The sequence below is a fragment of the Dermacentor silvarum genome, chromosome 10 (genome assembly GCF_013339745.2).
Source record: "Dermacentor silvarum isolate Dsil-2018 chromosome 10, BIME_Dsil_1.4, whole genome shotgun sequence".
Lineage (NCBI taxonomy): Eukaryota > Metazoa > Arthropoda > Arachnida > Ixodida > Ixodidae > Dermacentor > Dermacentor silvarum.
Window position 1 is genome coordinate 45,764,839 of NC_051163.1, and position 26,861 is coordinate 45,791,699.

General features: G+C 47.7%; 2 protein-coding genes across 4 annotated transcripts in view; both read right to left on the minus strand.

Moving 5' to 3' along the window:
- LOC119431111 (uncharacterized) lies at positions 1-22,380 on the minus strand. 3 transcript variants are annotated; one of them, XM_049657745.1, is made up of 3 exons: positions 21,811-22,380; positions 20,273-20,480; positions 1-2,159 (listed from the first exon to the last, which is right to left on the minus strand). In XM_049657745.1, the coding sequence occupies exons 1-3, from the start codon at positions 22,105-22,107 to the stop codon at positions 1,288-1,290; spliced, it is 1,377 nt and encodes a 458-aa protein (XP_049513702.1). In that variant the 5' UTR covers positions 22,108-22,380; the 3' UTR covers positions 1-1,287. The 3 variants fall into 3 exon arrangements, with proteins under 3 accessions (XP_049513702.1, XP_049513703.1, XP_037554515.1); XM_049657746.1 differs by having other exon boundaries at positions 1,729-1,874; positions 19,987-20,480; XM_037698587.2 differs by lacking the exon at positions 1-2,159 and having other exon boundaries at positions 18,686-20,480.
- Positions 1,945-26,861, minus strand: part of LOC119431501 (TNF receptor-associated factor 6) — a 76,785-nt gene continuing 51,868 nt past the window's right edge. Inside the window, exon 3 of the mRNA XM_049657747.1 lies at positions 1,945-2,055. The gene's annotated coding sequence lies outside the window, so the exon portion shown is untranslated. The remainder of the gene's footprint in view (positions 2,056-26,861) is intronic.

The window sequence follows — 26,861 nt, forward strand, 5'->3', positions numbered from 1 at the left end:
CAATAACAGGCGTGGACTCATCACACACAGCGATATTTATGGGAACGTAAATGAGTTGAGTTGAGACTTCTTTATTGTGCATAATAATAAGGTTACAAATGGAGATTGGTAACGTATGGAAATGCGAGTTGCTCACGTAGCATTACGCAATGGCAGAAAGTGTCACGACTAATATACAGTCCGCAAGTTACTATTGAATTTAGTTAGTTGTGAACGAAAATTGTTTAGTTATTTTGAGGAAACTAACTTCAGGACAAAAAGAGAGAGACGCATGTTGACTTTAATGAGAAGCTGGAGTTGACAGCTTTGTCGGTGACCTGGTACGTCACCCCAACTGTGTGGTGAAAATTGTTAGTGAAAATGTTAGACCGGTATACACCAGTCACGGCAACGCACACATCGAGTAAAACCATCCGCAAAGTCATAAGGCCTGTAGGTCTTGTGAAAGCGATACGTCTCCCACTGTCTGTAACAGGACTAGAACGACGAGAGCGGAATGTGGAGTACTCGCTACGTATACGTGCAGAAGAATCGAGTTGGAGCGTACAGGTGTCGGCCGAGCGTGCATGACGTTGAATTCTTGCGGCTCTAGCAGTGAAAAACAGAGCTTGCACATGCTACATTGTGACCACGGCGGCAAGCTTTAGCTCCCTCAGCTAGGCCTATGACAAAAACAAAAAACAAAAAGAAACTACCCAATTCTTTCGATGAGCCCGTTTGCTGCGACAGCATCAGGTTCTCACAGCCATCACCACCTCCTTCACGCGATGCCATCAACGTTGTCCTCGTCCACAGTTTTTGTTTGCCTGCAAACGTATACTAACCGTCGTAAAATCGGCAGAATTGCTCGGTCGGCAGAATTTACTCTGGCAGACCCTTGCAATGTTCTGTTTTTCAGCTACAATAGAACGTGTTAGACAGGTTTTTGTGTTACAGGTGTTCTTTTCAGATAGAAAAAAAAAACTACTGTGTTAAGCTTTACTTCGCTCCTGACGCCTTGGACCACTGACTAGGTTGATTATGGTTAATTACTCAACTCGCAGCGAACAAAATTCAGCGCACAAAAAGAACATTTATTTTGTCTCAAGGATTCGAACATGCGGCCAAAGTTCTCGCCAGATTTACTGAATTGAAATCACGATTTTTCGAACACATGGTAAACGCTTTCTCAGTGAAAACACGACAGTCAAACGCTTTCATTCTGATGAAAGGTGCAGCCATGCTGTGGCACTTGCAAGCCCGCCAAAGGAAAGTCGATTCGTGGCGGACTAAGTCGGGCGCCATCCGTCAGTCGCGTATGGCGATTTCAAATATGTAGTACCCACTCATGCTTCCGGTGTACCAATTTTCCAATAAATATAGCTGCTCCCATTTTTCATTGCAGCTCTCAGTCTTTCTTAAATCGACGGAACCCTCTCTGCATAATTGTGATACTCTAACGACTTCAGGAAATTTGCTGTTATTCTGTTGCTTGCCAATCCAAGTGATTTTGATCACGTTTCGGTATCCATCCTTGAAGGTGGTTTCCATTACGTTGAAAGCCACACTAAACCACACATCTCGCCGATGACACCATGGCGCGGTTGTGCAACAGCTTGGATACTGTAAAATGCATGATATAAGCGCATGATAAACTACTTCGTTCACTTTTACGCGGTTTGAGGAGCACGAGTCAACACACCCTTCCGTCGGGTCATCTATTTTTGGCGGAAGCAGGACCAACGAGATGTCGTGTTCTTTCTTTGTGATTCGCAGCAACCTTTGAAGACACCTGAGTGACTCAGCGGCCAAATATTCCAAATTTCGAAGGGTGTCCGTCCTCTGCCGACTTCGCGTACTTCCGTCAGAAGAACTTGCTGTGTCAGTCGCCCCACCTTCTCGTGCCGGACAACTTTCTCCTGCTTTCCAAGCGAGCAGGCGCTGTTGCATCTGCGAGTGCTCGCCGATCACGTCCGAGAATTTGTCGGCGGCGAGTGCCACGTTGGCATTCAGTGCCTCGAGGCTAGCTGCGAGCGTGGCGTTTTGCATTCTGGCCGCTTCCGCGAGTTCGTTCACCTGACTCTGAAGCACCGTCACCTCGTCCTCACAAGTGTATCTCACTGGCTTTCCGACTTCCCTCCCGGCTGCAGTGACGTCACCGGCGGTGACGACGGCGCCACCTTGTTGCGATGACTTGGCCTGTACCGCTGATGACAATGCGCTTCTGCAACCGCCAATGTAGTGGGCGGCGAGCTTGGTCTTCGGGACGTCTTCGCCGCATCGTTGACACGGGAACGAGTGGAAGGTGCACTCTGCCTCGAAGTGTCCCAGGACCGCCGCCAGGGGGCCAACGAAGTCACAGCCATGGACTTCGTTCCAGCAGTGAGCCTTCAAAGGAAAAGAAATGGGAAACAGGGGGACATACCGGTGACAACAAGTTGCTCAGCCCAATGATTGACGGGTAGCTCTTTTTTTATTGGCTATGAAGTTAAGCATGATAGCCATCGTATATGGTAGGTAAGTTAGGCATGAATAACGAATTGCAAGAAGGACGAGTATCTAAACTGATCGATTTATGCTTAGTGAAAATATACGATAACGGCACTGCAAACCCTGGAAAGAGTTGTGAATAAACATGATAGACTCAGATTTCCAAAGGAAAGCACTAGCTTTGCCTCGTATCATGCGCCCAGATATTGAGCTCTGTGCATGTGCATTACAGCTGAACTACAGCTTTACTGTTTTAATACAAGGTGACCTACTCTTTGTCTACGCGCTCATCTGAACAGCAAGTACAGATTAACAGATTGGATGTGTGTAAAGTAGTACAGAATAAGCGCTTGCACGTATAATTGTTGACGACATCAACAAAGAACCTCAACCGAGAACATAAGTGCAATAGAGGAATTGCCTCTTAATTGAACACAACTAACTGCTTTGGATCGCCCATCCATCATTCAGCTAGAAGTGGGACTAAGCATTTTCCGTGCTTAGGAACGGCACGCATCATCCTGTAATAATTTAGTAAGATTGTAGAAATAAATTTGCACTACGACAATCTCTATTGTTCAACATCAAGGGGGCGGCAATACTAGGCTTCTAGACCCAGGAGACCCATACCCCAGAGATTCTACCAAGCTATGAGGTCAGGTCATCGGAACCCAGCACTTCCGTAATGGCAACTGAGCCCGAAGCTCCCTTTATTTTATTTTTTTTTTCATTCCTGGCGACAGATGCTACAGACACCGGCGGCGACGACGAACACCGCCAACCGAACCACCTATTGAAATAAGCCCATAACAGCATACGCCGTAAAAATGAGCATGCGATTAGAGTGTCAGCTATCTATCCTTGGCACCGCATCAAAACAAGGTGTCAGTTTTACTTTCGTGTATCTGTAGAAACGTGAATTGACTGAAACACGCAATCATTTAGATGATGTTTGCCTTGATGCTGACGCACTTTGCCGGATGCAGAGTGCTAAAAATAGATGGTCGTATGAAATATACGCTAGTCACTACTACTTCAGCGCACGTCATGTCGTTTGTGCTCGTTTCGCCCTTGTCCTTAGCGCTGTTTACGAACACTCAAAATCAACCTACTCGCTGTTATCGACGTAGTTTTCAAGGTAATCGAACAGCTTAAGAAGACTAGACATAAAGAATAGAGAACAGACACCGCTCTTTCTTGTGTATTTGTTATGCCCCGTCTCTTGTGATGCTCGATTCCTTCAAACGTGCACCAACCAGCCCAGTTTAGCCCATTCCTGAGGTATTTTAGCTATTGTTTTGACAAAGATACCTGTTGACACAAGATAGGCGATATTCGATGTCACCGGAGTGCTCGAAATTAATTTCGAGGGCTACAAATAGAAGGCAATAATTGCACGATAAACGTTACCTCAGCCTTCGTTGTCTACCGCTGGCTCCTAAATGACGCGGCACGCAAGGGTAGAACCAAAGCTATTTCGTTGCATATAGTAGAAGTACACTCGACGACAAAATCTTACGGACCACGGGATCTCAGAAAACGTTGAATGTCCAATCTGCTTGTTAGAGTAAGGCGTAAAACAAAAATGTTCTTGGTATACAGGTTGTTTCAATTAACTTGGGTCAAACATTAAACATATGTAAATGCGACGTAGCTGGACAGAACGAAGGTAATGTTGTTTGCCGTCAGATAAAAATACTGAGATGATTTTTTTTTGCATTCCACCTATTTTGATAATTAGTCTTAATTACCAACTTAATTATTTTAAGTAGATCAAAAGTGTCAATGAGAACATTGTAGAGCAACATGGGAAACTCCCGATACAGCTTTCCGTTGCTCAATACGTGCTACATAAAAGTGTTTTTCCGAGCATGACAGAATCTCGCGAATACATGCAAAATTGCCGCGCGACTGGCCGTTCGAGGCAATTTGCGCGTATTCGCGGGCATCTTTCGCGCTCGGGAAAACACACTTATGTAGCTCGTTTTTAGCAACGGAGAGCTGTATCGGGAGTCTTCCATGTTGCTCTACAATGTCCTCATTGACACTTAGTATAATTAGAATAAATGAGCAGTTGATTAATTAGACTAATCTAATTTGGCGGATTGCAAAAATAATCTGAGCATCTCCAAGCGACGAAAAACAAGATTACCTTGGTTCTGTCCAGCTACGCAGCATTTGCATATCTTTAAAGTTTGGCCCAAGATAAGTGAATCACACTGTATACCCGTAGAGGCCGGAAAAGCAAATAGCAGGCTGGAATGTGAGGCTCCGGAGATAATCCGTTTTTTAACAGCGGAGCTGTTTATGCCGAGCGTAAGGTGCCTGTCGTCAACAGAAAATGTGGACCGATCTTGACGACAGTGCAGAAAGGGTCCAAGTGCAATGGCACATACCCCTGTGAACTAGCGAAGCTGAGCCTGGTTAAGTCTAGCTAAGCATGGCTAGGACTACTGAAGCTTAGTCAGTCATCGATAGCCATTGAATAGCTAAGCGATAATGGATCAGTAATCAATACCTTTCGAACAATGCTCGGGTTGACTTGGTAGTGCTTAGCCTAGCCCAAATGCCAAGACTAGCTAGGTGCCCATCAGCTCCACTGTCTCTAGCAATGCTCCTCCAATGCAAGCTACACTAATTTTTGTCAGATCCCATGGGCGGTAAACTTTTGCGGTTGACTGTATCGTAGCTTTCCAGATTTCCTCAGTGCAAAAACGGGCTGCCGATAGCGTTCCGGAAGGTCGTTGGAACGCTGAACCTTGTTTTCAAAACAAAACACGCACTTGCTTTTAAATACAAAAGATGTGAATGCCGAATCTCGGAACACCCGAAAGTGTAGTCCAGTCGCGAGCAGAAATCCCATAGTGGCAAGATAAAGAAAGCAAATACGTCAATCTGCAATCTCTATACGCGACTTACGTTGTGTACTGTAGTTTTCCTAGTTAGTGTTTGTCACAGAAGAGCGCGTAATCCAAGCGCACGACGCGTGTCACGCAAGCCAGCGAAAGAACACGCCGGCCCCGCGGCAACTTCAACAGCGGGTGAGAGCGCATACGCCTCAAACACACGGTGTAAGAATAAGGATATAAGGAAATATTGTTCCACCGTGCTCAAACAGCAACGCGAACAACGGCGCCTAGATGTCTAGAAGAGCATCGACGAAGTGACGTTAACCGGAGAGAGAGAGAGAGAGCACACATGCGCGCCAAGACAACTTCTCACCCGGCGAGTCGAGAGACATTACTACAGCGTGAGCATGCACCAACAGGATGAGTCATCACCCCCCCCCCCTCGGCAACGTTCCGACGGTCGAAGGTACCAGAAAAGACTCGAAGGTTCCCAAGCTTTGGCCATGCTACGAGAACACGACTCCGATAGGAAAGTTCGAGAACGCCTGTGGAAACTATATAACCGCCGTGAGAGAATCTCAGGGGAGTTCAGTCCGCACCGGCGAAGTGATGTAACGTGAAGACCGAACGTCTGCGGAAGAAGGGAATTCCCCGAAAAGCTAGTCGACGGAAGAAGTTCGTTCTTCGAGATTTGCCCGAGCGACGCCGAGATCGTCCGACTCCAAGACCAACACTGGTGAATACGATTGGACACTTGGTGTTCCTTTTCATTTTGTACTTTACGTGCTGGATTCTTAGTGCTTGTCGTTAATTATTTTCCTGTGTTTTGTGAATACCCATCTAATTTGTATTGTGTTGTGTCTAGCCTAAGTGTGCAAGTGTGTGTGTAACTACCTTGTGTGAAGAATATATTTTGTTGTGTTTTGACAACTCTGGGCTCTGACTCTGTCTTTGGACAACAACCGGCGTTCGCTGGCGCACCAGATGGCCCATTCTTAATTGTCCTTGCTTTCGTGGGATTACTTTAGGAAGCTGATAAGTCGGCTTTGGAATTTGGTCCGGCGTCTGCGCCTCGTTCACGGGGTCTGCGACGGTGCTGAATAATTTCATTGCCTTATTTGCTACTTTGTCCTAGCTATTATGTTAGGTTAGCCAGTTCTTTCTGTTGCCAAAGTTCCCATTTTTCTCCACTGCTATTGAATAAGAAGTTTCTGGGTTAACTTTCTCACTCGTTTCTCATTGCAGTTGTTCACGGCCATCATGCCCTCATGCAACACGCCACTCAAAACGCAGGTCATAAGACTCAGATAACCAAAGAGAGAAGTTACGTAGTACGTTAACAAGAGGGGCACCATCTTTCGCCGACTTCTAAAACGGGTGTTAGAGGTCACGTACTGACCTTCAGGTTGCGCTTTTTCTGGGCTGACAGGTGACACTTGTCGCATTCGTCACCGCTGAACGGCTCTCCGTCCAGGGGACATACGCTTCCGACATCTTCTACGACGCAACCTGCCTGGCACTATTCGCACAAGGCGTGAAAACAGGGCAACACGACGGTCGTGGTTGGAATCACGTGGCACACACAGCAGGCGTAACGAGCCAGCACCAGCTCGTCAAGGAACCGCATCGGACGCCAGTTAACGCCGCTGACCGAGTCGCACACACGGTGCAGAGCTCGCCGTCCGTGGTCAGGCATCGCAGCGGTGGGCGACGAGACCTCACTGTAGTAGCACAGGTGGTCGTTTGTTAGCAATCGCGTGACAGCAGATAACGTCCTCTGATGACACTACCGCACGAGTGGCGCGTCGATAGCGACGAACGATGCCCCTCCAACAACCGGCTCGTTTTGACGTATCTCTTCGGCTCAGCCATCTTATTTTAGTGCCCGTTGTGTCGAGAGGAGAAGTCGAACGGAAATCTTGCTCAAGTGTCGGTGATGAGATTCGGCGGGTTTCGCAAGCTCTCTCATCTATTCCCTCCACCTTTACTCGAACCTTTGCCAGCCACCAGCACCGTCTTGCGGCGAAACAACGTTGCTCGGCCGCACGCGGCTTGGTTCGCAGGGCGCGCGCTTTTATTGCGACAGCAATATAGGGACACTTCAAGCAGATTTCTGCCGTCGCCGTGAGGTTCCGTATAAAGTCCAAGGGCGATAAAATCGTCGCCGCGCGCCGTATGTGCGAGTGAATGCTTGCGTGGGACGCGCGCTATCACGGAAAGCAAACGCGACCTCGTGGCGCGAAACGCCGTGGTGGTATGGGAGGGAGGGGGGGGGGGGGGTGCGTCGCTTTGCTGCGGCACCAAATGCGTTCTTGCAACCTGGGGCAAGGGGAACTGGCGACGCTATCTCCCACGCGAAAGGAGCAAAGCGGGAAGGCAGCGCGGGCGGGAGTGGGGGGGGGGGGGGGGGGGGGTGCTTCTACTCTGCCAACAAATGCGTTCGTGTACTTTGCGCTTTGCGCTCAGTTCTTTATTCTGTGTTTGCGCCAAGACGGGCTGCCGGTGTTGTCGCGCGCGCCGTATCTTGCAAGCGATCTCCAGAAGGCTCTGACCTTTGGATGCGCTGTGCATTCGGCCGCTCAGTTTCCGTTGAAGCGACCGACCTCACGAACCTTCGCTCGCTGCGGCGGCTGCGCTTGCTGCCAGCGCGTTTTGACAGTGGTTGTCTGCGGTCATCGAGTGTGATGTATTCATGTGTGCTTGTGCGCGCTGACACCACGCTTGTTAATTCAGTTAGTAAGTGAATGTGTGCAAGTTTATGCAGCCGATAAAACTACTATCCCTACTCCGAATAGCTAGCTCTCTACTAATTTGCTATCGCAATTGATGCTTCGCCTTTCGAGCGACACTGCGACATTTTTTTCCTATAGGAATGGCCACCATTACCCTAAGCTATTCTTGCCGGTTTAAAGAACTGTTAGCTTACCTAAAACATATAAAATAAATTGTGCAATTTTACATGATAAAACTGCGATCTCATTAGATAACAAAAGTAGGCTACTGTCTCTCTTTCCATTGTTCACCAGGTATTTTGCGGACTGCATTACTCGTTATTGTTACGTACTGAGGGACTCCGGAAATTTTTAGGACTTGATGTTTATTTATTTTTGTGAAAAACCGCATTTGCTCACAGATAAACGGGGGAGATATGACAAGCGCAAGAAAAAAAAAAGGAATCACAAAAATGCACGGTAGCGAATGATACAGCGCAGGCAGCACAATGCTGTTGACACAGCCCCCTCCGCCAAAAAGAAAAAAAAAAAGAAAAAAAAACTAGCTTGCCGAGGATGACAAGGCTGTTTTTTGACAAAGTTAGGTGCACCCATCGAAACGTAGGCCAGCCTTTCGGAGGCATGTTATCCCTTTTTGTAACTTTCATGTACCACATGTGCTACTCCATCTGTCGGCCCCCTTCTTTATTTTTTATTTGCTTGCCGTACACAATGCGTTCGATAATTTTCGAAGCGTCACACATATATGAGGAAAACCGGGTGTTATTACGTCATGTTAATTTGACGTCTTGTCTCGTCAACAGGTAAAACATGACCAAATTCACTTTCACCGGGCAAAATTCCCTCAGGTAATGACGTCGTACACATTGTGGGAAAACGATGGCTAAGAGACCTACCGCATTGCTTTAATAGGCGATTGGGTATGCCGCCAGGGCCTGTCGCTTTAATTGCGTCTGGGGCACTAAGGAATTGAAAAAAAACAAACATCAGGAGCAGATCAAGTGATATCGTGCATTTGCTCAGGAACTGAAGCGCACTTTGGTAAAGGAATACTCTTCGTCGCTGAGTTGCCAGAAAACGCGGCCTTGTAATAGTCGTTGAAAACAGTAGCTTTTTGTTTTATCATTTGTAATCCCGCGATGGCCACACAAGAGGCACGGTATACAAATCTGCTTTCTGACATATTTGGCTTTCTTAACGTGCGACTTGCATCCAAGTGCACGAGCGTTTTCTTGCATTTCGCCCCTATGGAACCGCTGCCGTATTTCTTAACAGCTCAACGCGATATATCCACTAAGCTATCGCAGCATGTGTCGCGTATACCTTCTGTGTCACGGCGAGTTTCAAGGAGCCTACCTGCGTGTAAACCTAAAACCTTTCAGGCACGAGACTATGTTCGGAAGATTATGGGACTATAGCCGAGAGTTCTGTAGACGCAGATGACCTCTAAGCCACACGGGATCACCCAGATACCACAGTCCATTGCAAGGACAGAGGAGTGTATACTTAGTGGCGTTATTGTTGTTGTTGACCTGAGTGGTTGTGGCGCATACCCACAGTGGGAGATTGACCATGAATCGGGTGGTTATATTCTGTGTATAAAAACAAGGGAATTAACGATTAGAACACTGGAGTTTAGAAAGGAAGATTCTGTGAGAGGAGAAAGAAAAAAACATTAATAATAGGTAAAAAAATAAATGAATAAATGATAACTATGGTGGTAAAGGTGACAATAAGTTTATCATGGTAATCGATTTGATTCAATGCGATAATTTTGCATTGCCAAGGAAGAATTTCCGTGGCTGAACCCAATAATAGAGGCTCCAAAAGGTAGGATTACAGGCTCCGATAAATCTAGGCCATATTGCGAAGCGGGATTTCCAGTAGTCTTTTCCTGGCGTTCTTGTGCACTGACTCTCACCTTGTTCCTTGTTATTGCTCCCTGCCCCTCCCTAAGTGCCAACCGCGTGTGACCTCGAGGTCTTTTTTTTTTTTTTTTCCTCCGGATATTGTGTAGCATCCAGCAAACTGAAATACATGTCACTGGAAGATAAACAACTTTGCTGTGCGTATCCGGCGCATTGAAGTTTGGTAATGCTTGATCACTTTAGAGGAATAAGTCAAAATGGATAACTTTTAATTATTCTCCTTTCGTTTTGCTTTAAATGTTTTGCAAGGAAGACCGCCAGAAATTGGGAAAATTTCGATATGAATGCACCTTCTTCAAGCTCAAGCTCCGGAATGAAAACATGCATCAGTATGCTGTGAACTGCATCTTTTATAGGACGTCCAAGGCGGAAAAACAGATTTACTGCTCATCACCTGGAAACTCCGTCTGTGTCGTCATCAATCTGTCTCCCTTTTGGCGTGCGTCCTCTTCGCTTCGAATTTGTCATTCAGCAGAAAGCAATTAGGCCTAGAAGCAGTCCTCCGGAAACGCACCTGTCAATTTTATTTTTATTAGACCTTTTTGAGCGCTCCGCAAAAAATATGACGATTTCCGTGAGCTGTAAGCGAATATACGGGCGTTTTTTAAAAGTGTTATTAACAAAGCTTTTAAAGGTCACCCGTGGCCTGTCGCACATTTCTACTGCTTGAGCTACAATGCTCTCAGAAGCGGACATTATTTCCACAGGAAATCAAAATGCATCTTCATCTTAACGAGTTCTCGCCAACTACCTTTTAAACAATTACTTAACAACGGATATTGAAATATACGGATTCTAGACGGTGCCTTGGAAAGGCATACTCGCTTCGATTAAACTCTGTGCACGATGCCAGCTTCTAAAAATGCGTTCTCTAAGTTTGCAATGAAATAAATTGGTGTTCCAGTAACTTCTGAGCTGGAATGCATAAGCATGCGCTTTCTGCAAGAGCGACGGCTTGCCGAGGCAAGTGGTGATTATGATGTTTATTAGAATCCCCTTCGAAACGGGGCGGTGACAAATAGTCACCTAGCCTGCTTGATTTATTCAGGTGTTTCTACATATATCGCTATCTGGCCTTCTGCCGATCTAATGTCGGTGTGAACTTTCGTAATTAAAAGCGATAAACCTGCAGAACCTTTACCCCAATTTTCGCAACTCCAGTGACATCTCGAGGAATGGCTTCGTGTCGGCTGCTACACTACCTCCTCGCTATAGACTAACGCTCAGCTGAAGCGAATGTTGGTCGCGCGTGCGTAGGTTGCCTGTTTAGCCAGGCATCACGTGCGGACGGCCCATGATTGCCCAGCCTAACCGAAAGGAACTGCATCGGCACGCACTTATCCCTGCAGTGAAAAACGATCTGGCTTCTTTCGTAACTGCTTGAAATAACGATAGAGGGCAGACTACTTTTACTGGACATGAATTTTTACTGGCGTCGATGAGGTACATTTAGACTGAAAGTCTTGAAAAACTGCCTAATGGCATAATTATCATCGTTATCAGCTATTTTTATGTCCACTGCAGGACGAAGGCCTCTCCCAGCAATCTCCAATTACCCATGTATTGCGTTAGCTGATTCCAATTTGCTGCCTGCAAGTTTCCGTAATTTCATCACCCCACCTAATTTTCCGCCATCCTCGACTGTGCTTCACTTCCCTTGGCACTAAATCTATAAGATTAATGGTCCCACCGGTTATCTTAAGTTATCTTATACGCGTGGCAGCGTACATATACGCTACCACGCTGTATATGTACGCATGGTAGCGAAGCCGCCATAGAAGCCCATACGAACTGCAATGGCAGCTGGCATGGCAGCGCAATCTACATTTCGCGGGGCCAACTTCTGGGTGGAAAAAAAGTCAACATTTGCCGTTCGAGGCTTGCTGCGCCCAGTAGTCTACTCCGCCGGCTCACATCACATCGCTATGGCATCGTATATACAGAGCAAACAGCAACACCAATGAAGCGCAAGAGAGAATAGTCACCGCAACACCGCCTCCCAATGTAACATGAACACACCTATCAGTTTATTTTCTTTCCTTTCTTTGCTGTGCTAGCTTCAGTACTAGTTAACGAGGGAAGGTGTTTGAGGTCCGAAGTAGGCGCCCCTCGATGACTCGAGTGCACTGCGGCAGCGCGAAGAAATAGCCGTTGTCTGGTAAAGAGACGCTTTATTCAAACGCCCAGACGTCTGTCTGGGTCCAAGCCCGAACTTCCGCTCTCTCCCATACAAACAAAACATGACTCTTTGAACCCTCAGTTGCACAGAGTCACAAACCAGCCAATAACACATGGGGGTTGAAACCTTTGCAACCAATAGCACCAACACTTTCATGACGGACACGGCACTGGTCAAACGCATGTCACAATCTACCACACAAAAGGGGATAGGTTCACTGGAAGACAAGTGCCATCTCACTCTCCCCTACGTTAGACCTCGAGTGTTGGCCTTACCGTGCGCCGGCACCGGAAGCCAGGCTCTAGCTCACACTTGTAATCTTTGTCTACGCACCAGCCCAGGGGCTAAACATATCCTGCAAGAAGCCGCCACACGAGCTGCAAGAATACTCCCACAAAGCCACGGCTATTGACGTTATGTGTGCCTGACAGTGGGCTGCCTAGCTGCTAGCACTAAGAAAACTCGGTAACTCCATGTAGCTGTAGGCCGGGTCGATTGAACACCCCGAACGCCGTGATTGTGACTCGAAGGCGATGCCACACAAAAGCGCCCATAGGTCGCAGCCGGCTAAGCGGTCGTAAAGCTATCCCCGTTTTCTCGAGGCATTTTCAAAAGGCGCGCGCGGATGCCAAATAGTGGCACTGAAACTGGGTAGACGGGTGTCGCGCCGCCCAATTTCCGTGACTACGCTTCCCCGTCCGGCGGCGAGGACCAGAAACAAACCACCGCAGATGTGGAGAATGTAAACGGGACATCTGGGAATACCGGCGGCGTCTAGCGGTAGCGGTGGCTTCAAAAACACTCCTTCGTCTACTCTTCATGCTCGTCTCCCCGAACGCTTCCCATTCAGTTCGAACATCTTTCCTTTTGTTCCGAACGGGGGTGCGCATTTGGTGGCTCTTCTACGGCGCAACCACTAAGCCGTGCATTTCTGTCCATGCGTGGGTGTCTCCCGCGTCCCTCTTCGCAGAGCCTACCGACGTCCTTCGTTTGCTGTAATTGGCCGATACAGCAGCGTGAGAAATCGTCCTGCGCTTTGCAGTATATACTCGCATAAACTGGGCCGCACAACAATGGCAACACCAACTTCGTATACCTCATACTGAATGTTGCGGCTTGGAATGATTTTTTGCCTAGCGACGGCCGGCGCCGATACCTGATTATTTTGTGACACGGCCCTTAACGCTTTCGCGTTAAAAGTCGCGCACGCACTGCCGCTACAGCAGATGCAGATGAACGCTGCGCTGCTGCGGGCCAAGTTTAACGTGTACAACTTCAAGGGTAGGTTATTTTCGGCGATCCTGGCGCCACTGGTGTCACGTACCCCGACTTCGCTGGCTGCTGCCTCGCACGTGGGAAACACCCAACTATTTCCGCTCTTTTATCGTGGCTCAAGACAGAAAGAACTTGCTTGCACATTTAATAGCGGAGCTGTTTAAGCCGACCGTTAGTCCGTGCAGACCGAACAGAAAATGTGGGCCGTCGGTCTTGGGAGTGGTGCAGAAAGGGTCCAAGCGCAATGGGACATACCTCTGTGAACTAGCGAAGGTGTTAAGCTCGAGAATGGTATGACTTGGTAGTGCTTAGCCTAGACCAAATGCGTGGCTTCCATATCCAATCAATAGCTAATCGATAATCGATCAATTATCAGTAAATTTCCGAAACTGCTTCAGTTGACTTGATAGTACTTAGCCTAGCCCAAATACGTGGCCAATAACTTGCGATAGTCAATCGATAGCGAATCAATAGCTAATCGATAGTCGATCAATAATCAACAAGTTTCTGAAAATGCTGGGGAAGACTTGGTAGTGCTTAGCCTAGCCCAAATACGAGGCCAATACCTTGCGATAGCCAAACGATAGCCAATCAATAGGTAATTGATAATCGATAAATAATCAATTCCGGAAAATGCTGGGGATGACTCGGTAGTGCTAGGTGCCGATCAGCTCCGCGGTTTCTTTAGCCTTGCGCCACTAGTGCAAGCTACGCAATTCTTTTTTTTTTTTTTTTTGCAGCGAAGCTGTCTATGGCTAGGTTCCCGTAGAATTTTCGCGTCCGTCCACAGAAAAAAACAACACAGATCGTCTGATCCCGGCGGCCGTGCTGGGCCAGGAGCAATGGCTCATACCCCGGTAAGTCTGAGGCGTCAAGCGAACGAACAGCACAGCTTTCGTTTCAATACGAAACGCACAAATAAAGAAAGCTGTCAAACCACATGATTTCTGACGAGGCGCGCGCATTTCCGCATTGTTCAACGTACGTTGCCGCCAATCCCTCACTGATGGTCGTCGTTGGAGACTTACTTAGACATCTCAAAACCGGAAACAAAGCAGTGCTTTACCCACTTCTTGAAAGAGATTGCCTCGGTTACTTCAACGATCCGAGCCAACAAACTACCGTACACGGGGCATGCATCGATTTATCTCTGGCCAAATTATTTCTCAAATAAGAACGGAAAACAGTAAAACAGTGACGAAAAAGCAGTTATAGCAGTAATTTCAATGTAATAAATAAAATAAAGGTCTTGTAAATTACATTCAAGCGTTTGTTTGTGTCATATGTCACTTTGAAGAGCCATGAGCGTAATGGAAGGACAATATGGTATCGGTGTTTGACAAGTTGCCCTACATTAGGCGCAACATCGATCGATCGCTGACCAGCCAGCTTCAGAGGAGTGGATTGGCGTTGATGTTTTTATTGCGATAGCAATTATATGGACACTCAAAAGCAGATTTCTGCCGTCGGCGTCGCCATCGCCGTGAGGTTCCGTATGACGTCAATGGAGATGAAATCGTCGCCGTGATGATGATGATAAGTGGTTCTTGAGGGAAAGGGAAAGGTTGGCGCGTCGCCGTGCGCCGAACGCTGTATGTGCGAGTGAAAGGGCGCGAGGGACGCGCGCTTTCACGGGGAGTGAACGCACGGCGGAGAACAAACGCGCGTTCTGTGCTGAGCTCCCTTACGGGCTGCAGAAGTAGGCGTCTCTTTCCTCCTCTACAATCACCATATATGTAGAGTAAACGTACCTTCTTCCGACGCGCGAAAGGCCGTGGGGGAGGGGCGGGGGGAGGGGGAGGGAAGGGAGGCGACGTTTAGCTGCGGCACCGAGTGCCTATTTATATCAGAGGCTCCGGCAACAGTCACCAACGCCGCACGCATTTTGAGCGAACGCGGGCAAAACGCCGACGTCGTCGGCAACAGTTCTGCGTGTTTCCGGTGCTGCTGCATGTCCAAGTTTATACAGCTGATAAAGCTGCTATCATTACTCCGTATAGCTCTCTTCAAATTTGCTATGGCAATTGATGCTTCGCCTTTCAAGTGAAACTGCTACAACTTTTTTGTTATGTTTTTTTGACAATCCAGGACCACAGAATTACTTCAACTCCATGGCCAAAGGCTCCCCGAAAAGACTGGTGATTCACGCTAACATCTTGTGCGGGCCAGCTATAACGACTGGTGTTTGGACATATAGCGAGAACACTTCAGCCTCGTTGCCCACATTACGAGTGCTTCTCGTATGCCAACTAAAACGATATTCTCAGCGTCATCTACCCGCTATCCTTCAACAGTACAGCGCAAACCGATATCACACAGCAAGAAAAGTTGTCGCAGTTTCACCTGAAAGGCGAAGCATCAATTGCGATAGCAAATTTGAAGAGAGCTATACGGAGTAATGATAGCAGCTTTATCAGCTGTATAAACTTGGACATGCAGCAGCACCGGCAACACGCAGAACTGTTGTCGACGCCGCCGGCGTTTTGCCCGCGTTCGCTCAAAATGCGTGCGGCGTTGGTGACTGTTGCCAGAGCCTCTGATATAAATAGGCACTTGGTGCCGCAGCTAAACGTCGCCTCCCTTCCCTGCCCCTCCCCCACACCCTTTCGCGCGTCGGAAGAAAGTACGTTTACTCTACATATATGGTGATTGTAGAGGAGGAATGAGACGCCTACGTCTGCAGCCCTTAAGGGAGCACAGCGCAGAACGCGCGTTTCTTCTCCGCCGTGCGTTCACTCCCCGTGAAAGCGCGCGTCCCTATATAGCGCTCTTTCACTCGCACATACAGCGTTCGGCGGCGCGCGGCGACGATTTCATCTCCATTGACGTCATACGGAACCTCACGGCGATGACGACGGCGACGGCGACGCCGACGGCAGAAATCTGCTTTTGAGTGTCCATATAATTGCTATCGCAATAAAACACCAGGAAGTTGTAGCTGGATGTAGCGGGGACGAGATGTAGCATGGTAGCGGAGAACGAACTATCGAGCGGGGCGGTTAGCACGCGCACTTCTTCCTTCTTGTGCCTCTGCGCTTGTCCTGTTCTCACTACTACGGGTGACAATATACAGTTAAACCTGCTTATAATGAATCTCCTTATAACGAATTCCTGAATATAACAATGTTTTTCTATTCCCTGCCATTACTCTATGGGCAACCAGCGCTGAAACTTCGCGTGCCTGCAGCAGCGCCATAACACACAGCCTAGCGAGCGGTAGAAGCAGTTTTCAGCGGCACATGCTGCGATTTCGCGTTATCAATTCCACCGCTAATCTTGAGGTACATGTGTCCAGGTTTTGGTCTGACTGGGAACCGGCGTGATAGAAGGTATGAGCGCATGCGCTTTGTCCCACGCATTAAGTAGGGCCGTATGGCCAAAGCTTGGCTCGATGCATTAGAACGAAAGCGAACGTTGATACAGGCGCGCGTCTGCTATCATCCAAAATGTCGTACCATATTCGGGGCCTCCCTATCGGATGGTGTCAGCATATCTCAGCTGCACACCCAAACTGCCGTAGCGCCTCCTGGCCAGCGCTGGTTCCCCATAGAAGCACATGTATTTGAGACCTCTACGTAACGAATTGGCAGTGGAAGACCCCCTCGAAATAACGAATTTTAACACATACATAACACACAAATAACATCTCCGCTACCATCCACCATGCTGCACATTGTAGCCAGACTTCGCAGCGCCCTCTGGTGTTTATTTTTGTGGAGAATAAAGACAGTCTCCCAGCATCAAGCCGAGTGGCACTCCACTTTCATGTTTCTGCTATAAAGCTTGTGAATGTATGTGCCGGAACTTCACGAAGGTAAGCAATGCAGGAAGTACTCAGGCGGTAATGAATTAAAAAAAACAAAAGCGCCTAAAAAGAATTCGACAAAGTCTGATTGATGAATAAGCTTCACTGTCAGCACTAAACTAAAGATATAAGCCAGATACAGCGTAATTTATTGAAAGGTAAACAATTACGTTCCGAGAATTGCTCACGAAACATTATGCAATGGCAGAAAGTGTCGCAACAAAATTACGGTCCTCAAGTTAATTTAATCTGTTGTTAACTCAAATTGTTTATTTTCTGTGAAGAAGCGAACTTCATGACAAAAAGAGAGAACGACGCGTATTTTCACCTTGATGAGAAGCTGGTGATGAGAACTTTGTTGACCTGGTACCATGGCCTGGTACGCTACTGCAAGTGTGTTGCGTGAAATTCGCAGTAATAATACAGTGGTATATATAACTCACGCGGGAAAGCCCACATCGAGTAACACTATCCACAAAGTCCTAAGTCATGTAGATCTTGTAGAAGCGATACGTCTCCCGCTGTCTGTAACAAGACTAGAACGACGAGAGCGGAACGCGGAGTACTCACTACGTACACGCGCACATGAATTAGAGCGTATAGGCTTCGGCCGTGCATGTATGACGTTGGATTCTTCTTGGCTTCTGGTTGTGAAAAAGAGCATACACGTTCTACACTGCGTTGCGGCTCGAGGTGGCGTTTGGGCCAAGGATCCACCAAGCCCATTGATGAATACATCCGATAGTAGGAAATAGGAAAATGGTTTAATTTACATTATGTACACTGGCCCCCCTGGTACGGAAGCCCACTCCATCAGGAGCATATTAAACGTCTGAGTTCGTATCAGGTCACGTCAACCCCCCTCCACTGCACCACCGGTCTCCGCTTTTAATCCCTTCGTCTTCCCTAGGAGACACGACTGGGGAATCTGCTGACCTTGGTGCGGCCAATCAGAGGGATTGCCGTGTTCACCCCAACTCCTCCTCTACTGTTGTATCCTCGCTTTCGCCTTTTGCTGCCACTGCGGGGTCTTCTGGGAAACCGAGATCGGGGTCGCTCCCACGGTAGTAATTCCTCGAAGTTGGGCTCTCGCCTCAATCCGTGGCATCTTCGTGACGGTCAGCTTGTCAGGGTCGGCGTCGGGCCCTGTCGCCGTCTGGGCGACCCTGATGAAAGAGGCTGCCTCGGGGCAACACCAAAGGATGCCCACTCCCGATTTGGGACGCTTGTCTGCCAGCCACCGTCAGTGTAAAGCACTGTCGCCGTCTGGGCGACGCTGACGAAAGGGGCTGGCGCATGGTAAACGTCCAAGGTATACTCTGGACCAGGTTGAGACGTAACAACTGCCACCCCGCCGCAAAGCTCTTATGTCCCTCAACTCTAACAGAAAAAAAAGAGACAGCTGACAGTTAACAATAACTTTACTGAAAGGTCGTGAGAAAATAGATTGGGGGGGGGGGGGGGGGGGGGGAGCTGAAGGCACCCCAATCAAGGTGGTGGCTCGACAAAGAAAACTATCTTACCAACTCATCTTTCGATGGGCCCGTTTGCTGCGACAACATGATGCTGTCACAGCCGACACATCGCTCCTTCACGCCAAATTATTTGCGATGCCAACAACCTTGGCCTTGTCCACAGAGCTTTTGTTTGCCTGAAAACGTACTTACCTTCACAATATACGCAGCCAAGGTCGGCAGAAACTACTCTGGCAGAGACATCTCGTAATGTTTTCTAAGACTGTATACAATACTACGCGTTCGATAGGTTTTCATGTTACACAGATGTTCTTATCAAAGAAAAATAAAAAGCACGAACGTGTTAAGCTTAAGTCGCTCTTGACTCCTTGCACCAGCGACTAGGTGGAATATGGTTAGTTACTCCACTCACAGCGAACAAAATTCAGTGAACAAAATGAACATTTATCTTTTCTCAAGGATTCGAACACGCAGCAAAAGCCCTCGCCGTGCTTACGAAAATGAAATCACGCTTTTTCGAACACATGGTAAACGCTTTCTCAAGGAAAATGTGCCAGTCAAGTGCTTTCATTATGACGAAAGCTGAACCATGGTGTCTTGAATGTGTGGCTTGCAAGCCCATCAAATGAGAGTCGATTCGTGGTGGACTGAGTCGGGCGCCGCCAGTCAGTCGCGTATGGCTATTTCAAATAAGTAGCGGCCAAGTATCATTTCGGACCGCCAATTCTCCAATAAATATAGTTGCTGCCCCTTTCCATCGGAGCTCTCTCTCTTTCTTAAATCAACAGAACCCTCTTGGCGTACTTGTGATACTCTAACGACTTCCGGAAATTTGCCGTTATTCTGTTGCTTGCCAATCCAAGTGATTTTGATTACATCTTCTTCCCAACTCCAACTTCCTCCCGACGAGGTGATTTCGGTTACGTCGAGGGCCACACTAAACCACATGCCTTGTCGATGCAACCGAGGCACGATGGTGGAACACGCATTATTCCAGGAATTGTATTCGACAAGTGCATGATAAACTACTTCGTTCATTTTTACACGATTTGACGAGCACGAGTCGACACACCCTTCCGTCAGCTCATCAATTTTTGGAGGAAGCAGGAACAACTCAATCATCGAGTGGGCGCACTCTTTCTGCGAGACTTGCAGTAAGCTTCGGAGACACATGAGCGCGTCACCAGCCAAATGTTCTAAATTTAGAAGCATGTCCGTCCTCTGCCGGCTTAGCGAACTTTCGTTAGAGGAACTTGGTGTGTCAGTCGCCCCACTTTCTCGTGCCAGACGACTTTCCCCGGCTTTCCAAGCGAGCACGCTCTGTAGCATCTGCGAGTGCTCGCCGATCACCTCCGAGAATTTCTCGGCGACGAACGCCACGTTGGCGTTCAGTGCCTCGAGGACTAGATGCGAGCGTGGCGTTTTGCATTCTGGCCGCTTCCGCGAGTTCGTTCACCTGACTCTGAAGCACCGTAACCTCGTCCTCACAAGTGTATCTCACTGGCTTTCCGATGACCCGCCCGGCTGCAGTGACATTACCGGCGGTGACGAGGACGCCACCTTGTCCCGATGACTTGGCCTCTGCCGCTGACGACGATGCCCTTCTGCAACCACTGATGTAGTGGGCCGCAAGCTTGGTGTTCGGGACGTCCTCACCGCATCGTTGACATGGAAACGAGTGGAAGGTGCACTCTGCCTCGAAGTGTCGCAGAAGCGCCTCCAGTGGGCCAACAAAATCGCAGCCATGGGCTTCGTTCCAGCAGTGAGCCTTCAATGGAAAAGAAAAGAAAAGAAAAACAGGCTTGACATACTGGTGTTAACAAACTAGCTCCTCTGCACACTGATTAACGAGTAGGTCTTTTACATTGGTTGTAAAATTAAGAATCATAGCCATGTCACCGAGAAGGTAAGTTAAGTATGAATGACAAATTACAAGAAGGACGAGGTTATAAACTGATTGATTTAAAATTATTGAAAATATACGATAATGGCGCTGCAAACCCTGGAAAGAGATGAATAAACATGATAGACATAGCTTCCCAAATGAAAGCACTAGCTTAGCCTCGTATAATTCGCCCAGATATTGAGCTCTGTGCATGTGCATTACAGCTCCAACTACAGATGTACTATTTCAGTTCAAGATGATCTACTCTTTGGCATCGCGCTCATATGAACAGCAAGTACAGATTAACAGACTGTATATGTGTAAAATAGTTCAGAATAAGCACTTGCACGTAATATTAGTTGAGAACATGACCAGAAAACCTCAACCGAGAACATAATTGTGCAGCAGTGGGATTGGCTCCCAATTGAACACAGCAACTAACTGCTTTGGAATCGCCTATTCATCAATCAGCTAGAAATGGGAGTGATGATTTTCCGTGAATTTGAATGGCATGCATCATCCTGTAACCATTCGGTAGGATTTTAGAAATAAGTTTGCTCGGCTGTCTCTAGCGTTGCGCCTCCAGTGGAAGCTACGCTAATTTTTGTCAAATCCCATGGTCCGTAAACTTTTGTGGTTGACTGTATTGTAGCTTTCCAACTTTCTTCAGTGCAGCAACGAGCTGCCGATAGCGTTCCGGAAGGTCGGTGGAACGCTGAACTTTGTCTGCAAAACAAAACACGCACTTGGTTTTGAATACCAAAGATGTGAACGACGCATCTCGGCACACCCGAAAATGTAGTCCAGTCGCGAGCAGAAATCCTATAGTGGCAAGATAAAAGAAAGCAAGTACTTCAATCTGTATTGTCTATTCGCGACTTACGTTGTGTACTGGAGTTTTCCTAATAAGTGCTGAATAATTTCATTGCCTAATTTGTTATTTTGTCGTAGCTAGTATGCTGGGAATAGCCAGTCCTTTCTGTTGCCTAAGTTCCCATGTTTCAGTGCTGCTATTGAATAAGAACTTTCTGCGTTACCTTTTTCACTCGTTTCTTGTTGCAGTTGTCCACGGAAATACATCAATGCAACACGCAACTAAAGACGCATGACATAAGACTAAGATAACGAAAGAGAGAAGTTACGTAGTATGTTAACAACCTGGGCATCATTTTTCCCCTACTCGTTAAACGGGTGACAGACATCGCGTACTGACCTTCAGGTCACGCTTTTTCTTTGCTGGTAGGTGACACGTCTCGCACTCGTCTTCGCTGAACGGCTCTCCGTCCAGCGGACATACGCTTCCGCCACCTTCGACGACACAGCCTGCCTGGCACTCTTCGCACAGGGCGTGACAACAAGGCAACACGACAGTCGTGGTTGGAATCACGTGGCACACACAGCAGGCGTAACGAGCCAGCACCAGCTCGTCGACGAACCGCGTCGGACGCCAGTTAACGCCGCTGACCGAGTCGCACACACGGTGCAGAGCTCGCCGCCCGTGGTCAGGCATCGCAGCGATGGAGAGGCAATGCTTACGCGCGCCGAGACTTCACTGTAGTAGTAGCTCCGGTGGGGGTTTGTTAGACATCACGTGACAACAGATAGCGTCCTTTGATGATACCACCGCAGGAGTGGCGGCGCCGATAGCGACGAACGACGGCACTCCAACAACCGGCTCGTTTGGACGTATCTCTTCTACTCAGCCACGTTATCTTTAGTGCACGCTGTGTCGAGAGCAGAAGTCGAACGGAAATTTCGCTCAAGCGTCGGTGATGAGGCTCGACTAAAGTTGAATTTATTTCTCTATGGGGAAAGGTTGACGCTATCTTCTGCAGCCCTTGAGGGAGCACGGCTCAGCGCCAATCACCTCAATGTAAAAAGTAGCGTCACGCTTTGAAGAATGCCGCATCCTCCTCGCACCACCCTGTCCGAGGCCGTCGCCGCGTCGGTATTGGCGTAATGGCATCCCGTGGGCGTCACGCCGCCGGGCGCTGGCTGCGTTTGTTTACGATCGCGCTCCATCGCCATTTTCGCCTGATAAGCGTCTACCGACTGGCGAGGAGCACATGTAGGCGCCGTTGCTCTTCCGTGTTGCTTTGGTTTGCGAACGCGTGGAACTATGTTTTGCGGCAAGTGCGACGTCGCTTCACGGCAATTTCTATCACCATGATCTGCTGCGCCTTCGGATGCCAAATTAGTTTCAGCAAAGGCAAGAAGCTTAATCGTTTTGTACGCCAACAGGCTTGAATTCGCGGGCACGCGAAACTGCGTGTGAAAACGTGATTACGAAACTTTCACGATACAGCTCAATCCTATTGACATTTGAGGCTCGAGCATGAAAACTCGTCTTAGGAAAGCAGCTCTGCCTTTTGTGGTTACTTACTAGCTTTCTTCAGAGCGAATAGCTTTGTTTACCTCTTTTGTTCTTGTTCGTCGTTGGAGGCCACCCGGTGGATTTGCGATACAAAGGCAGCGATGAAAAGCGTGCATGCTCTCCCGAAACCGAGTTACGGGGTGCGTTCGTCGCCGAACGACAGCATCATAGGTCTTTAAGACGTACGTGCTACTTCGCGTGAGCTTTAAAGTGTGTGAAGGTTACGATGCGGGGGTGGAGGACTCGGAAAGAAAACATGCGGTCGCCCGCTCGTTCAGTGGCTGGTTTAGTGGTCGTTAATTTAGTCGTTTGCTCGTTTGTTTAGTCGTTCGCTTGCTTGTTCGTTCAACTATTAGTTCGTACGGCCACTATGTGCCAGAGACGCACTTGCTGTAAAACACTAAGGCTGGTGCGTATGTGCCCTCCGCCAGCCTTTGAGCGTCATAGCTTATACGCGCCGCGAATTAAAGTGGCAAGGACAGAGCAGATTATTTAGCTTACTGAGGGTTTGCTGGGCGCCAGGATGTTGGCATTCGATCGTAAACGTGCTATTTACAACCATTCGCAACAAGATCTTGCGACACGCCCTTGACAAATGTAGTGCACGCGATACACTCGGAATCGTCATGGTACGGCGTTAGCGCTCGTTTAGATATTTATAAATATAGTTATCAAACCAGGAAAAAATTGCCGCCAATCCACCCTGTGAAGGTGGTTGGAAAGCGAAGCTTTTTACGCCACCCTCACGGTGACTGCGGCGCACTTGATATTTCACACACTACAACGTAACTTTAACCACGGCCTTTATTATTATTTACTTCACAACAATGTTCACTACTGCTTTATCGGTGTGATATACACTCAAATTTTCAGTTTTCACTGTAGTTACATTCTTTGCCAAGGTTAAAAAAATGCACGTTCTGCGAATGGTGGTTGGTTGTTTTGAATTGGTGAAGCACACGAGTGCTAACTCTTTCCGTGGTCTACCCATAGTGGGGTAGTCTAGAAAATGAACCGAAGCAGTTACTAGGCTGGAAGGATTTCGAATGACGTCAACCCTCTTTCAAGCAGCTGCATAAGCTTTGCAACAGCTGCAATCTAATCTTACGGACCGCGCCGAGCCTGTTTCCGTTGTTTGCCCGCAGCCCTTATCATCCATCATGTTGGCTCATCACTTTGAAGCTTGTTTTTTTGGTTTTTCTTGCGAAAACGAGTGCTTAGTTGTACGCTGAATGCCTGAATTCAAGTAAGCTGTAGTGCTATACCTGCAATTGTTAGCGGTTCGTCGGGATCGTTTTTTGATTACAACGACAGACACGACAGAACCCTTGGCTGGTAGAGGTACAAAGCTTCGCTTTAAAAGAATCTGCCGTCACTGAATTTGTATTTATTATCACGTAGTAGTTGCGGTGAAGAAAACAGTCGCAAAACTGTGAATGGACTAAATGGACCTTTTATTGGGCGAACCTGTGCCCACAAAAGCAAGTTGCACTCGAAGCACAACGATAGCGGCGAACACCGTCGGCGATCGTCAAATCTTATCAGCGCCGAAACGCGTCGGCTTTTATACATGAGTCATCGAAGCCTCCAGAGTAATCCCTGGCGCCCTCCTGTCTTCCAAAAAAGTGCAAGACAATCGAGTCGCTGATACAATCAGATTACATAAGCGTCGGTGATAACAGACAACGGATAGAAGCATCGATAACGTTTGAGAAACTTCGGATACATGCAGGCGCGTCCGGCGCCAAGCGATAATGTTACACATTTGTTAGCGGAAGAGAAGCGGCCACCGTGAAGATAAAAAATTGCACGTGTCTATATATAGATATATATATATATATATATTATAGATATATATATATATAATAGTATATATATAGACGGGGTTCTTCCCCACCTGCGGACAGTTGTTTTTCATCCGTTTTCATTTCCATTATTTATCATTTCTTTAAATAAGCTGTGTGTGCAAGTAATTTCCCCTATGTTGTTGTTCTTGGTGCCAATGTTTGTTGGGCTTCTTATGATATGATTAATAAAATCGCCGCTCGGAATTCCCTTTCTTCTCGTTCTATATATATATATATATATATAACCCTCCGCATAGAAATCCTATTTCCGGAGTCCTCCACTACGGCGTGCCTCATAATCAGAACTGGTTTTGGCACGTAAAACCCCATAAATTATTATTAGAAATCCTATACACGAAGTTACTCGGAGCTAGAACGCGAACGCGAACGCTTAAAGCGCACGGTATTGCAAGCGTGCATTTACTCTGCGAAAGGTCGTCTGCTCTGCTCAAGCGGTGTAGGCGGCGCCACGGTCGAGGAAGGAGCGCGCAAGAGAGGAGAAACGAGGAGCAGGGAAGGCGGAGGAGAAGAGTGTCGCTACTTTTTATATACAGGGGTAGAGTGTACAGGGGTTTTAGGCTCGACGGGTTTCACGGGTTTCGCGCGCTCTCTCTTCTTTGGCGCTGAGCCGTGTTCCCTCAAAGGCTGCAGAAGATAGCGCCAACCTTTCCCTTTCCCCACGAACCACTTACTACTACTCTCTCTTCTATTTCCTCCACCCTCAAGCGTGCTTCACATGCAAGCGAAAACGCTCGCGAATCCTGCTGCCGCGGCCCAGAAACACAGAACAGCCATACACACTTAGAGAATGGAGACTGTACCTTCCACAGTGCAACTAAAATAAGCGTACCAGTGGCGTTGTGAACTAAAGTATGCGACCGATAGATGGCGCTGGCAAAACCAAAACTAACATCATCATCATCATTACGCAGTGAGCAATATGGCCGCTGCGGTAGCGGTTCGTAGGCTAGTCGCGCTGCTCGCTCGCTGGTCTTGGGCGTTTTGTTACCGCTTTCGGGCGGTATTCATGTGTACTGTACTCTAAACATGACTACAGATATTTTTATTATGTCGCCAGGTGACCGAGAGGCCTCAACTGGCAATAAACACTTCAAACAAGTAAGCTTACATTGTTTAGTGTCAATGGTGAATGAAGCCGTACATGCTCACATTTTTTCATACATTTTTCATTAAGTTGGACTTAATGTTGTCTGTCACTGAGTTTACAACATACAGAAACACAGATAACCATCTATTTGATGGAAACCAAAGCTGAAATAGATCGAAGTTTCCTCATCGTGTTCGGCGTGCCGCTAAAGTAGAGGGACAGCGATATTTATGCTGAGCTACCCTCGTACTTGTATGCGTACAGTGCTGGTTGACGTTTTGATATTCTCTGCGTTTCGACGATTTCAGCTAGATTAGAGAAAGGAACATAAAAAATGCTCGGCAAATTTGTACTGTCAGCAAGGTAAGCTCGAGCTGCAATGTCCCATTGCTCTCATAACACATTGGCGAGAGCACGAAGTGTAGGGAGGGGGGGGGGGGACACAATATGCAAAATTTACGTCACATATTGTCTGCTCTTGAATTTCTGCTGCACGTTTGGTGTTCTGGTGTGGCAGTAAAGACTTTGAAACAAGTGCGTACTCGTAGGGAAACCAAGGAACGTTATGGAGACAACAGTGCCTACAAAGACTTCGGCAAATATTGTGTGAATAAACAAGGACACTAAATCAACATATAAGCAAGCCCAATTAATAACACAGATCCTCGGAAAGGAATTTGTGGTTTCATGTTGCAAAGAATCTGGTATATGCATTCAACAGGGCAAAGAGGTTGCAAGGAGATGAACACTTCAGTTGAGTAACAGGTGAGCAAGGGAAGCCTCAGCTTGGAGCCAGCGTTTCACCAAGCAAACATATTTGTGAGGGCTGAGACGAGATAAGCAGCCAAGGTGAATACTGGGCGTGTTGGTATAGCATATAGAGGTTGGATTGCGCAAATTTTTCATGGACACAGGAGAAGACAAGTTCCACGCTG

What these genes read in the sequence shown, in the direction of transcription:
- LOC119431111 (XM_049657745.1), bottom strand. Translation starts at nt 22,107, where the DNA reads ATGCCTGACCACGGGCGGCGAGCTCTGCACCGTGTGTGCGACTCGGTC. An exon ending in AGAAAAAGCGTGACCTGAAG is followed by an intron (nt 20,481 to 21,810) that starts GTCAGTACGCGA and finishes TTTCCATTGAAG; the next exon opens with GCTCACTGCTGGAACGAAGC. An exon ending in GGCCAAGTCATCGGGACAAG is followed by an intron (nt 2,160 to 20,272) that starts GTGGCGTCCTCG and finishes CATCGCAACAAG; the next exon opens with GTGGCGCCGTCGTCACCGCC.